Source organism: Pseudophryne corroboree, chromosome 7 (assembly GCF_028390025.1).
Source record: "Pseudophryne corroboree isolate aPseCor3 chromosome 7, aPseCor3.hap2, whole genome shotgun sequence".
In the NCBI taxonomy this organism is placed as follows: Eukaryota; Metazoa; Chordata; class Amphibia; order Anura; family Myobatrachidae; genus Pseudophryne; species Pseudophryne corroboree.
The window spans coordinates 46,212,064-46,226,092 of record NC_086450.1 but is presented as its reverse complement, the minus strand read 5'-3'; the positions used below and the strand labels follow the sequence as shown (position 1 = coordinate 46,226,092).

The following is a 14,029-nucleotide window of genomic DNA, read 5'->3' as shown; positions in this document are numbered from 1 at the left end:
CCTATTCAAAAGAGCGGCCAAATCCGACTGTCGGGGGAGCTGTCAGCGGCGCCGGGGGCAGGGAGCTGTCAGCGGCGCCGGCCGCCAGGAGGAGTTGATGTCTGCAGCGCCGGGAGCAGGTGATATCTGTGGCGACGGGGGGGGGAGCAGCGGAGGAGACGGAGCGGACGGGGGAGGAGACGGGGGAGCAGCGGAGGCTCACGGCAGCGTCCACCCGCCTCCAGCAAGCGGGGCGTTGCTTGCTGGAGCTGGGTGGACGCTGCCGCTGGGTTCCTGCTCTCCCCAGTGGCGCACCCAGGGGGGGTTTCCGAGTACCCAGAAACCCCCCTCCACTAAAAAAAAAAAAAAAAAAATTTTTTTTTTTTATTAGCTGCATGAGTATTATTAATGACTGTTTAGCGTCCTCTGCAGCCTGCTGTCTTCCTGGTGGCACTTGCAAGTGCAATAAAAGTTTACTTTATTTTAATTATAGTACATATATACACACATACATACATATAAACACACACACACACATATGATATATATATACATGTGTATATATATGTGTACTGTATGCATGTTTAATATGCTATGTATATGTGTATATGGGTTCACTACGATCTCCTGGCGGCCGGCCTCCCGGCGACCAGCATACCGGCTTACCAACAGTGTGGCGAGCGCAAATGAGCCCCTTGCGGGCTCGCTGTGCTCGCCACGCTACGCGCGCCACACTATTCTATTCTCCCTCCAGGGGGGTCGTGGACCCCCACGAGGGAGAATAAGTGTCAGTATGCCGGCGGTCAGGCTCCCGGCGCCGGTATGCTGGTCGCCGGGAGCCCGACTGCCGGCATACTGAAGACCACCCGTGTATATGTATGTGTGTGTGTATGTATGTATATATATATATATATATATATATATATGTGTGTAGATATATGTATATATATATATATATATGTGTAGATATATATATATATATATATATATACACACAGACACACTAGTTTTACGGACCCAGCATATACTGGGTCACCTCAGTCCCCACCCCTGTGATTGGCTCCGCCCAGTTCTGGAAACCCCCCCATGCAAATCCTGCGTTTGCCACTGCTCCCCGCTGCTCCCCGGTCTCCTGCTCTCAACTCCCTCATCTCAATCCGACTTTTTTTAAAGTCGGATTGAGATTGTCGGAAACGGGGCTAAAACCTGTCGGGTTTGGCCACGCTTCCGACAATGCACGCTGATCTGTGGCTGAAGCCGCCGATCAACGTGCATTCTGACAGCATTCCGTCAAGTCGGGTTACCCGACTTGTCGGAATAAATGGAGCTGTAATGAATAGGTAGGAACCCCTTCCGACCTAAAACTGTCGGAATCTGCCGTCTTTCTGACAAGACGGCAGCTTCCGACAGTTATTGAATATACCCCTGAGGCTATAAACAAAATGCTGCGATACTGCTTGTGGGTGCACCATGTGGGAAAGCTGCCATCCTCTATCTCTAATCTTCTCGTATATGTCTCCAGTGTTATATCTATAATGGGTGTAGGGTACTGTATTATGGGCCCATGGGTTCCAGGTAGGCACCCACTGCACACACTATACCCATGTTTAATACTCGCCTCTCTAGAGTCCTGTGTCGGCGGAGCTGCACAAATCAACAGGAAAATGACGCATCAGCCATTTTCCTGGAGATTTGCACATGCACAGTAGAGAAATTGCAGAGAACATGAATAATTATAAAAGAATGATGACATAGACCATGCCCTATGGTATTTCACTTGGGATAAGTTAAAGGTAGAAATGCCTTTTATATCACGTCTAAGGTTAATAAAACCTAGCTATAGCCCTCAATAGTCTGCCACTAATGGTCAATGGTTTTACCATTATTGGCTGCAGTCCAATGGTTCTGCACCATCGGTGGCAGAGATACCACAACGCTAACATGTGCTCGCATGATTAGGGTTGCCCCCTGCCTACGCAGCCTTGCTGCAAAGGCAGTCAGAGGGCATCCATCTTTTGGGTTGCAGCGGCTGCATGTGATGTAATGTAGCTGCCGCGGCCCACCCGGCAAACGGTCCGGACACGTCAAATGGTGCGTCGATGCCCCGTCACCACCCCTGCCGATTCTTCAACTGCGATCGCAGTTTAAGACCTCGCCGTGTGCACATGCGCAGAAGTGCGAAAACCGTCAAATAGCGATTTACGCACTTCTGCAGGGCTAGCTGAATTAGCCCCTATATCCACTATATAGACAGAAACCCAACAGCACTTTATTGTTCTTTGCATTGTATCTTTCATTGTCTATGAGATGTGCTGCACCTAAACTCTGACACTTACCTGCGAGACTCTTGTGGCCTCAGCCAGGAAATTTTTTAGCTCTTCTTCTCCATACACTACGTTCATGGCTGACCCGCTGAGGGAAGAGTACAGAAAATATTCTATGTCTTAAATGACGGTAGTTATACGCACTACTATTGCCCTAGGCAGCAATGGTCAGGTATTAAAGTCAAATATATAAATACCGTGTACCCCAGTGTCAGTTCTATGAGACAAATAATACAAACACAAATGAAATCATTTAGATGATCTTTCTTCATGTTAATCTAATGGGCCCTACACACTGGGCGATAATACTCAAAGATATGAACGCTCTCGTTCATTAATGAACGAGATATCGTTCATATCTTTGAGTGTGGAGGCACAAGCGATGAACGATGCGCGGCCCCGCGCTCGTTCATCGCTGGTGCCCTGACGCTTGTGCATGCAGGCCAATATGGACGATCTTGTCCATATTTGCCTGCACTGCTATGGAGCCGGGTGACGGGGGGGGGGGGGGGGGGTGAAGAAACTTCACTCCCCCATCACTGCCCCCAGCCGCCGGGTCACCCGTCGCCGCCGTCGGGCAGCTCGGCGGCGGATCACTCAATGTGTAGGGCCCTTAATTCAATCAAACAGCAGCAGCATTTTCCGTTGGTGATATATATCATGTTTGGGGTATTTGTGTTCCTAGGCGTAAAACAAATGTTCATTCTAAAGAATTGCATGATAAAAGTATACTTGTAGTAACAGAGGTCCTAATTCAATAAGGCTGACTGATGGGATCCTCACTGCATCATCCCGATGGTAAAATCCTGCGCACGCAGAGGTGTTAGGAGGGAGGGACGGGGGCGTCTGTCGTTTGCGAAAATGGGGGCGTCGTCCCCATTTTCTGGGAGTGGCGAGGCCAAGGACTGCATCACGAGACGCAGTTTCCTTGACCTAGCAAGCGACCCTTTCTTGGACCCCCAATGGTCGCGATGTTCTTCCCAGATGCAATGTGATCGCAAATGCTGGAAGGAGGAGGTGTGCACCTCCTCCTGCGTAATTGCAATCTTTACTGAATTAGTCCTAGTTAGTCAATAGACACCATATGTTAGACAGACATTAGGTTGACAGGGTCAAGAGGTCGACAGTCAAAAAGTCGATATGAAAAAAGTAGTACAAAAGGTTGACAGGGTCAAAATGTCGACGTGAAAATGGTCGACATAAAAAAAAAAGGTAGATACAGGTTTTTTTATTTTACATGTTTTTGGACTAGTCATACCTTCTCTATCCATGTCGGCAAAGAGTTGGTTGTAAACGTTGTGGCAAGCGCAGCGAGCCCGAAGCATGGCGAGGGGATGCCTTTCTACAATTGGGGGTCCCAGATGACAAAACTATCCACACATACCACAAAAATGCAAAAAAAAAATGGTGTCTGCCCTTTTTTGTGTCACCATGTTCATGTCGACCTTTTGACCGTCGACCTTTTGTAATGTCTACCTTTTTATGTTGACCTTTTGACCCTGTCGACCTCCTGACCTAATGTCTGTCTAACATGTGGTGTCTTCTTATCTATTGACTGTCTAACTAGACACTGTCTATCATCCCACACTCCTATTACTATAAATATACGGGTGTGGTATGGAAGGTCGACCACACTTAGGTCGACAGTGTCTAGGTCGACCACTATTGGTCGACAGTAACTAGGTCAAAAGGTCAACATGAGCTTTTTAAACTTTGTTGGTGTCGTTTTCACCGTACAGTGACCGGGAACCTCAATTAGTGCACTGCGTCCCCTCGCAAAGCTTGCCATGCTTCCCAATATTCCCAATCGTAGTCCATGTGGATCGGAAAGTATGAAAAAGTTCAAAAAAGAAACATTTTTTTTAAAAAGTCATGTCGACCTTTTGACCTGTCGACCCAGAGACCCTGTCGACCTAGTTACTGTCGACCAAAAGTGGTCGACCTTGACACTGTCGACCTAAAGACCGGGTACCAAATATACTGTGTGCCCTGTTTTACAGGTACATCAGTTCTAAATGCTATAGACTCAGAGTATTATTATTTATTATTGCGAGTTATTTATATAGCGCACACACATTCTGCAGCGCTTTACAGAAAATATGTGGTCATTCACATCAGTCCCTGCTCCAGTGGAGCTTACAATCTATGGGCCTAATTCAGACCTGATCGCAAAAGCAAAATATTTCTCTAATGGGCAAAACCATGTTACACTGCAGGTGGGGCAGATGTAACGTGTAGAGAGAGTTAGATTTGGGTGGGTTATATTGTTTCTGTGCAGGGGAAATACTAGCTGCTTTATTTTTACACTGCAGTTTAGATTTCAGTTTGAACACACCCCACTAAAATCTAACTCTCTCTGCACATGTTACATCTGCCCCACCTGCAGTGCAACATGGTTTTGCCCATTAGAGAAAAATTTTGCTGTTGCGATCAGGTCTGAATTAGGCCCTATATTCCCTACCATATGTACACTAGAGATGAGCGGGTTCGGTTTCTCTGAAACCGAACCCGCACGAACTTCATGTTTTTTTTACGGGTCCGAGCAGACTCGGATCCTCCCGCCTTGCTCGGTTAACCCGAGCGCGCCCGAACGTCATCATGACGCTGTCGGATTCTCGCGAGACTCGGATTCTATATAAGGAGCCGCGCGTCGCCGCCATTTTCACACGTGCATTGAGATTGATAGGGAGAGGACGTGGCTGGCGTCCTCTCCATTAGAAATTAGATTAGAAGAGAGAGAGAGATTGTGCAGAGTCAGACAGAGTTTACCACAGTGACCAGTGCAGTTGTTGTTAGTTAACTTTTATTTATTTTAATATAATATATCCGTTCTCTGCTATATCCGTTCTCTGCCTGAAAAAAAACGATACACAGCAGCAGCCAGTCACACAGTGTGACTCAGTCTGTGTGCACTCAGCTCAGCCCAGTGTGCTGCACATCAATGTATAAAAGGCAAAGCTTATAATAATTGTGGGGGAGACTGGGGAGCACTGCAGGTTGTTATAGCAGGAGCCCCCAGGAGTACATAATATTATATTAATTTAAAATTAAACAGTGCACACTTTTGCTGCAGGAGTGCCACTGCCAGTGTGACTAGTGGTGACCAGTGCCTGACCACCAGTATAGTAGTATATTGTTGTATGTATTGTATACTATCTCTTTATCAACCAGTCTATATTAGCAGCAGACACAGTACAGTGCGGTAGTTCACGGCTGTGGCTACCTCTGTGTCGGCAGTCGGAACTCGGCAGGCAGTCCGTCCATCCATAATTGTATTACAATATATACCACCTAACCGTGGTATTTTTTTTTCTTTCTTTATACCGTCGTCATAGTGTCATACTAGTTGTTACGAGTATACTACTATCTCTTTATCAACCAGTGTACAGTGCGGTAGTTCACGGCTGTGGCTACCTCTGTGTCGGCAGTCGGCAGGCAGTCCGTCCATCCATAATTGTATTATTATTATAATATATACCACCTAACCGTGGTTTTTTTTTCATTCTTTATACCGTCATAGTGTCATACTAGTTGTTACGAGTATACTACTATCTCTTTATCAACCAGTGTACAGTGCGGTAGTTCACGGCTGTGGCTACCTCTGTGTCGGCAGTCGGCAGGCAGTCCGTCCATCCATAATTGTATTATTATTATAATATATACCACCTAACCGTGGTTTTTTTTTCATTCTTTATACCGTCGTCATAGTGTCATACTAGTTGTTACGAGTATACTACTATCTCTTTATCAACCAGTGTACAGTGCGGTAGTTCACGGCTGTGGCTACCTCTGTGTCGGCAGTCGGCAGGCAGTCCGTCCATCCATAATTGTATTATTATTATAATATATACCACCTAACCGTGGTTTTTTTTTCATTCTTTATACCGTCGTCATAGTGTCATACTAGTTGTTACGAGTATACTACTATCTCTTTATCAACCAGTGTACAGTGCGGTAGTTCACGGCTGTGGCTACCTCTGTGTCGGCAGTCGGCAGGCAGTCCGTCCATCCATAATTGTATTATTATTATAATATATACCACCTAACTGTGGTATTTTTTTTTCTTTCTTTATACCGTCGTCATAGTGTCATACTAGTTGTTACGAGTATACTACTATCTCTTTATCAACCAGTGTACAGTGCGGTAGTTCACGGCTGTGGCTACCTCTGTGTCGGCAGTCGGCAGGCAGTCCGTCCATCCATAATTGTATTATTATTATAATATATACCACCTAACTGTGGTATTTTTTTTTCTTTCTTTATACCGTCGTCATAGTGTCATACTAGTTGTTACGAGTATACTACTATCTCTTTATCAACCAGTGTACAGTGCGGTAGTTCACGGCTGTGGCTACCTCTGTGTCGGCAGTCGGCAGGCAGTCCGTCCATCCATAATTGTATTATTATTATAATATATACCACCTAACCGTGGTTTTTTTTTCATTCTTTATACCGTCGTCATAGTGTCATACTAGTTGTTACGAGTATACTACTATCTCTTTATCAACCAGTGTACAGTGCGGTAGTTCACGGCTGTGGCTACCTCTGTGTCGGCAGTCGGCAGGCAGTCCGTCCATCCATAATTGTATTATTATTATAATATATACCACCTAACTGTGGTATTTTTTTTTCTTTCTTTATACCGTCGTCATAGTGTCATACTAGTTGTTACGAGTATACTACTATCTCTTTATCAACCAGTGTACAGTGCGGTAGTTCACGGCTGTGGCTACCTCTGTGTCGGCAGTCGGCAGGCAGTCCGTCCATCCATAATTGTATTATTATTATAATATATACCACCTAACCGTGGTTTTTTTTTCATTCTTTATACCGTCGTCATAGTGTCATACTAGTTGTTACGAGTATACTACTATCTCTTTATCAACCAGTGTACAGTGCGGTAGTTCACGGCTGTGGCTACCTCTGTGTCGGCAGTCGGCAGGCAGTCCGTCCATCCATAATTGTATTATTATTATAATATATACCACCTAACTGTGGTATTTTTTTTTCTTTCTTTATACCGTCGTCATAGTGTCATACTAGTTGTTACGAGTATACTACTATCTCTTTATCAACCAGTGTACAGTGCGGTAGTTCACGGCTGTGGCTACCTCTGTGTCGGCAGTCGGCAGGCAGTCCGTCCATCCATAATTGTATTATTATTATAATATATACCACCTAACCGTGGTTTTTTTTTCATTCTTTATACCGTCATAGTGTCATACTAGTTGTTACGAGTATACTACTATCTCTTTATCAACCAGTGTACAGTGCGGTAGTTCACGGCTGTGGCTACCTCTGTGTCGGCACTCGGCAGGCAGTCCGTCCATCCATAATTGTATTATTATTATAATATATACCACCTAACCGTGGTTTTTTTTTCATTCTTTATACCGTCGTCATAGTGTCATACTAGTTGTTACGAGTATACTACTATCTCTTTATCAACCAGTGTACAGTGCGGTAGTTCACGGCTGTGGCTACCTCTGTGTCGGCAGTCGGCAGGCAGTCCGTCCATCCATAATTGTATTATTATTATAATATATACCACCTAACCGTGGTTTTTTTATACCACCTAACCGTGGCAGTCCGTCCATAATTGTATACTAGTATCCAATCCATCCATCTCCATTGTTTACCTGAGGTGCCTTTTAGTTCTGCCTATAAAATATGGAGAACAAAAAAGTTGAGGTTCCAAAATTAGGGAAAGATCAAGATCCACTTCCACCTCGTGCTGAAGCTGCTGCCACTAGTCATGGCCGAGACGATGAAATGCCAGCAACGTCGTCTGCCAAGGCCGATGCCCAATGTCATAGTACAGAGCATGTCAAATCCAAAACACCAAATATCAGAAAAAAAAGGACTCCAAAACCTAAAATAAAATTGTCGGAGGAGAAGCGTAAACTTGCCAATATGCCATTTACCACACGGAGTGGCAAGGAACGGCTGAGGCCCTGGCCTATGTTCATGGCTAGTGGTTCAGCTTCACATGAGGATGGAAGCACTCAGCCTCTCGCTAGAAAACTGAAAAGACTCAAGCTGGCAAAAGCACCGCAAAGAACTGTGCGTTCTTTGAAATCCCAAATCCACAAGGAGAGTCCAATTGTGTCGTTTGCGATGCCTGACCTTCCCAACACTGGACGTGAAGAGCATGCGCCTTCCACTATTTGCATGCCCCCTGCAAGTGCTGGAAGGAGCACCCGCAGTCCAGTTCCTGATAGTCAGATTGAAGATGTCAGTGTTGAAGTACACCAGGATGAGGAGGATATGGGTGTTGCTGGCGCTGGGGAGGAAATTGACCAGGAGGATTCTGATGGTGAGGTGGTTTGTTTAAGTCAGGCACCCGGGGAGACACCTGTTGTCCGTGGGAGGAATATGGCCGTTGACATGCCAGGTGAAAATACCAAAAAAATCAGCTCTTCGGTGTGGAGGTATTTCACCAGAAATGCGGACAACAGGTGTCAAGCCGTGTGTTCCCTTTGTCAAGCTGTAATAAGTAGGGGTAAGGACGTTAACCACCTCGGAACATCCTCCCTTATACGTCACCTGCAGCGCATTCATAATAAGTCAGTGACAAGTTCAAAAACTTTGGGTGACAGCGGAAGCAGTCCACTGACCAGTAAATCCCTTCCTCTTGTAACCAAGCTCACGCAAACCACCCCACCAACTCCCTCAGTGTCAATTTCCTCCTTCCCCAGGAATGCCAATAGTCCTGCAGGCCATGTCACTGGCAAGTCTGACGAGTCCTCTCCTGCCTGGGATTCCTCCGATGCATCCTTGCGTGTAACGCCTACTGCTGCTGGCGCTGCTGTTGTTGCCGCTGGGAGTCGATGGTCATCCCAGGGGGGAAGTCGTAAGCCCACTTGTACTACTTCCAGTAAGCAATTGACTGTTCAACAGTCCTTTGCGAGGAAGATGAAATATCACAGCAGTCATCCTACTGCAAAGCGGATAACTGAGTCCTTGACAACTATGTTGGTGTTAGACGTGCGTCCGGTATCCGCCGTTAGTTCACAGGGAACTAGACAATTTATTGAGGCAGTGTGCCCCCGTTACCAAATACCATCTAGGTTCCACTTCTCTAGGCAGGCGATACCGAGAATGTACACGGACGTCAGAAAAAGACTCACCAGTGTCCTAAAAAATGCAGTTGTACCCAATGTCCACTTAACCACGGACATGTGGACAAGTGGAGCAGGGCAGGGTCAGGACTATATGACTGTGACAGCCCACTGGGTAGATGTATGGACTCCCGCCGCAAGAACAGCAGCGGCGGCACCAGTAGCAGCATCTCGCAAACGCCAACTCTTTCCTAGGCAGGCTACGCTTTGTATCACCGCTTTCCAGAATACGCACACAGCTGAAAACCTCTTACGGCAACTGAGGAAGATCATCGCGGAATGGCTTACCCCAATTGGACTCTCCTGTGGATTTGTGGCATCGGACAACGCCAGCAATATTGTGTGTGCATTAAATATGGGCAAATTCCAGCACGTCCCATGTTTTGCACATACCTTGAATTTGGTGGTGCAGAATTTTTTAAAAAACGACAGGGGCGTGCAAGAGATGCTGTCGGTGGCCAGAAAAATTGCGGGACACTTTCGGCGTACAGGCACCACGTACAGAAGACTGGAGCACCACCAAAAACTACTGAACCTGCCCTGCCATCATCTGAAGCAAGAAGTGGTAACGAGGTGGAATTCAACCCTCTATATGCTTCAGAGGTTGGAGGAGCAGCAAAAGGCCATTCAAGCCTATACAATTGAGCACGATATAGGAGATGGAATGCACCTGTCTCAAGTGCAGTGGAGAATGATTTCAACGTTGTGCAAGGTTCTGATGCCCTTTGAACTTGCCACACGTGAAGTCAGTTCAGACACTGCCAGCCTGAGTCAGGTCATTCCCCTCATCAGGCTTTTGCAGAAGAAGCTGGAGGCATTGAAGAAGGAGCTAACACGGAGCGATTCCGCTAGGCATGTGGGACTTGTGGATGCAGCCCTTAATTCGCTTAACAAGGATTCACGGGTGGTCAATCTGTTGAAATCAGAGCACTACATTTTGGCCACCGTGCTCGATCCTAGATTTAAAGCCTACCTTGGATCTCTCTTTCCGGCAGACACAGGTCTGCTGGGGTTGAAAGACCTGCTGGTGACAAAATTGTCAAGTCAAGCGGAACGCGACCTGTCAACATCTCCTCCTTCACATTCTCCCGCAACTGGGGGTGCGAGGAAAAGGCTCAGAATTCCGAGCCCACCCGCTGGCGGTGATGCAGGGCAGTCTGGAGCGACTGCTGATGCTGACATCTGGTCCGGACTGAAGGACCTGACAACGATTACGGACATGTCGTCTACTGTCACTGCATATGATTCTCTCAACATTGATAGAATGGTGGAGGATTATATGAGTGACCGCATCCAAGTAGGCACGTCACACAGTCCGTACTTATACTGGCAGGAAAAAGAGGCAATTTGGAGGCCCTTGCACAAACTGGCTTTATTCTACCTAAGTTGCCCTCCCACAAGTGTGTACTCCGAAAGAGTGTTTAGTGCCGCCGCTCACCTTGTCAGCAATCGGCGTACGAGGTTACATCCAGAAAATGTGGAGAAGATGATGTTCATTAAAATGAATTATAATCAATTCCTCCGCGGAGACATTGACCAGCAGCAATTGCCTCCACAAAGTACACAGGGAGCTGAGATGGTGGATTCCAGTGGGGACGAATTGATAATCTGTGAGGAGGGGGATGTACACGGTGATATATCGGAGGGTGAAGATGAGGTGGACATCTTGCCTCTGTAGAGCCAGTTTGTGCAAGGAGAGATTAATTGCTTCTTTTTTGGGGGGGGTCCAAACCAACCCGTCATATCAGTCACAGTCGTGTGGCAGACCCTGTCACTGAAATGATGGGTTGGTTAAAGTGTGCATGTCCTGTTTTGTTTATACAACATAAGGGTGGGTGGGAGGGCCCAAGGATAATTCCATCTTGCACCTCTTTTTTCTTTTCTTTTTCTTTGCATCATGTGCTGATTGGGGAGGGTTTTTTGGAAGGGACATCCTGCGTGACACTGCAGTGCCACTCCTAGATGGGCCCGGTGTTTGTGTCGGCCACTAGGGTCGCTTATCTTTCTCACACAGTCAGCTACCTCATTGCGCCTCTTTTTTTCTTTGCGTCATGTGCTGTTTGGGGAGGGTTTTTTGGAAGGGACATCCTGCGTGACACTGCAGTGCCACTCCTAGATGGGCCCGGTGTTTGTGTCGGCCACTAGGGTCGCTTATCTTACTCACACAGCGACCTCGGTGCAAATTTTAGGACTAAAAATAATATTGTGAGGTGTGATGTGTTCAGAATAGGCTGAAAATGAGTGTAAATTATGTTTTTTGAGGTTAATAATACTTTGGGATCAAAATTACCCCCAAATTCTATGATTTAAGCTGTTTTTTAGGGTTTTTTGAAAAAAACACCCGAATCCAAAACACACCCGAATCCGACAAAAAAAATTCGGTGAGGTTTTGCCAAAACGCGGTCGAACCCAAAACACGGCCGGGGAACCGAACCCAAAACCAAAACACAAAACCCGAAAAATTTCAGGCGCTCATCTCTAATGTACACACAGTCACGTGAGGGTTCATTTTGTCAGGAGCCAATTAACCTACCAGTTATTTTTAGATTGTGGGAGGAAACTGAAGTACCCGGAGGAAACCCACTCAAGCACGGGGAGAACATACAAACTCCACACAGTAAGGGCCATGGTGTGAATCAAACCCTTGTGAGGCAGTAATGCTAACCATTACACCATGGGGGTCATTCCGAGTTGTTCGCTCGCAAGCTGCTTTTAGCAGCTTTGCACACGCTAAGCCGCCGCCTACTGGGAGTGAATCTTAGCTTATCAAAATTGCGAACGAAAGATTCGCAATATTGCGAAAAGACTTCTCTGTGCAGTTTCTGAGTAGCTCGAGACTTAAGGCCCGTACACACTGGTCGATGTATCGGCCGTTCTCTTGAACGGCCGATACATCGCGGGACCGTCGGCCAGTGTGTACGGGCGATACGTCTGTGAACTCCGTCGTTCACAGACGTATCGCGTCGGCCGCGCAGCACAGCCGACAGCCAATATATCTAACGATATATTGGCCCGTCGCTGTGTGTGTACGTGGCGGTCGTCCGACCGCCCGTACACATGCTGCGGCGGCCGGCGGTGATTGACGGGTGAACTGGGCGGGCGCTCGCCCAGTTCATGACGTCAGTCCCCCGACGGATCGGGCTGTGTGTATGCACAACACACTGCCCGATCCGTACATAGATATATCTGCAGATCAATTGATCTGCAGATATATCTAATAGTGTGTACCCACCTTTACTCTGCCAGTGCGATCAGTTCAGTGCTTGTCTTCCTGGTTTGACGTCACAAACACACCCAGCGTTCGCCCAGACACTCCTCCGTTTCTCCAGCCACTCCCGCGTTTTTCCCAGAAACGGCTGCCTTTTTTCGCACACACCCATAAAACGGCCAGTTTCCGCCCAGAAACACCCACTTCCTGTCAATCACACTACGATCAGCAGAACGAAGAAAAAACCTCGTAATGCCGTGAGTAAAATACCTAACTGCATAGCAAATTTACTTGGCGCAGTCGCACTGCGGACATTGGGCATGCGCATTAGCGACTAATCGCTCCGTTGCGAGAAAAAAATAACGAGCGAACAACTCGGAATGACCCCCCATGTGTGCTGCCCAGAGTAGTAAGTGACCATGTAAAGTTTATTTTTTGTTTAATAAACTAACATAATAAGTAAAATATATAAATAGATAAAACACAATTTTACAGTACATTCAGGATACAGAGCTATGTAATGTGCTACGTCTGTATTACCTGAGCACATAGGATGGGCGCAGAAGGCAGGGATATCCCACCGTCTTTGTAAACTGCAGAGCGTCCTCCTACAGGAAAATAAAGCACAATGTGTGTAATAATCTTGAAACTGCCTATATAATAGAGCAGTTGGGTTCTGTCTAGACTTACACACAGCCCGTTACAGACATCTGCCTTACCAGAGAGTTCACTGCTTTCCATGGAGCTTGGGCAATCTTAAGCTCATCCAGGATAGCAGAGAATATGGAGCGGTCCTCAGCCCGGTCAATCTGCATTGGGCTGGTGCCCATAATCTTCACTCCATTCTTGTGGAGGGGCACGGCCATGTTATTGGGGATCTGTCCTCCCACTGAGATGATGCAGCCGTCGCATTGCTGGCAAGAGATAGAGTGAATACTCATCAACTGGCCTGGAATATAGGCTTAACAGATTTTAATATATGCAGCATACGTATTACCCTCTCCCTGTCACCCTCTGCCTGTCCCTGTCACCCGCTTCCTATACCTGGCTGTCACCCTATCCTTGACACCCACTGCCTATTCCTGTCACCCACTCCCTATCCCTGTCACCCTCTCCTTGAAACCCACTGCCTAACACCCTCTCCCTGTGACATGACTCACTGCCTATACCTATCACCCTCTTCCTGTCACCCACTACCTATCCCTGTCACCCTCTCCTTGACACCCACTGCCTCTCACCCTCTCCCTGTGACATGACTTACTGCCTATACCTATCACCCTCTCCCTGACACCCACTACCTATCCCTGTCACCCTCTCCTCACCTCCCACTCCCTATACCTGTCACCCTCCTCATGCCGCCCACTGCCCATCACCCTCTCCCTGTGACCCACTGCCTA

At 47.0% G+C, this 14,029-nt stretch overlaps 1 protein-coding gene across 1 annotated transcript in view; it reads right to left on the bottom strand.

The window, feature by feature from the left end:
* Window positions 1-14,029, bottom strand: part of CPS1 (carbamoyl-phosphate synthase 1) — a 123,066-nt gene that overhangs the window by 28,008 nt on the left and 81,029 nt on the right. The window contains exons 26-28 of the mRNA XM_063933134.1: window positions 13,352-13,546; window positions 13,173-13,240; window positions 2,316-2,391 (exon numbers count right to left, since the gene is read on the bottom strand). Coding sequence (XP_063789204.1) covers window positions 2,316-2,391; window positions 13,173-13,240; window positions 13,352-13,546 — 339 coding nt within the window. The remainder of the gene's footprint in view (window positions 1-2,315; window positions 2,392-13,172; window positions 13,241-13,351; window positions 13,547-14,029) is intronic.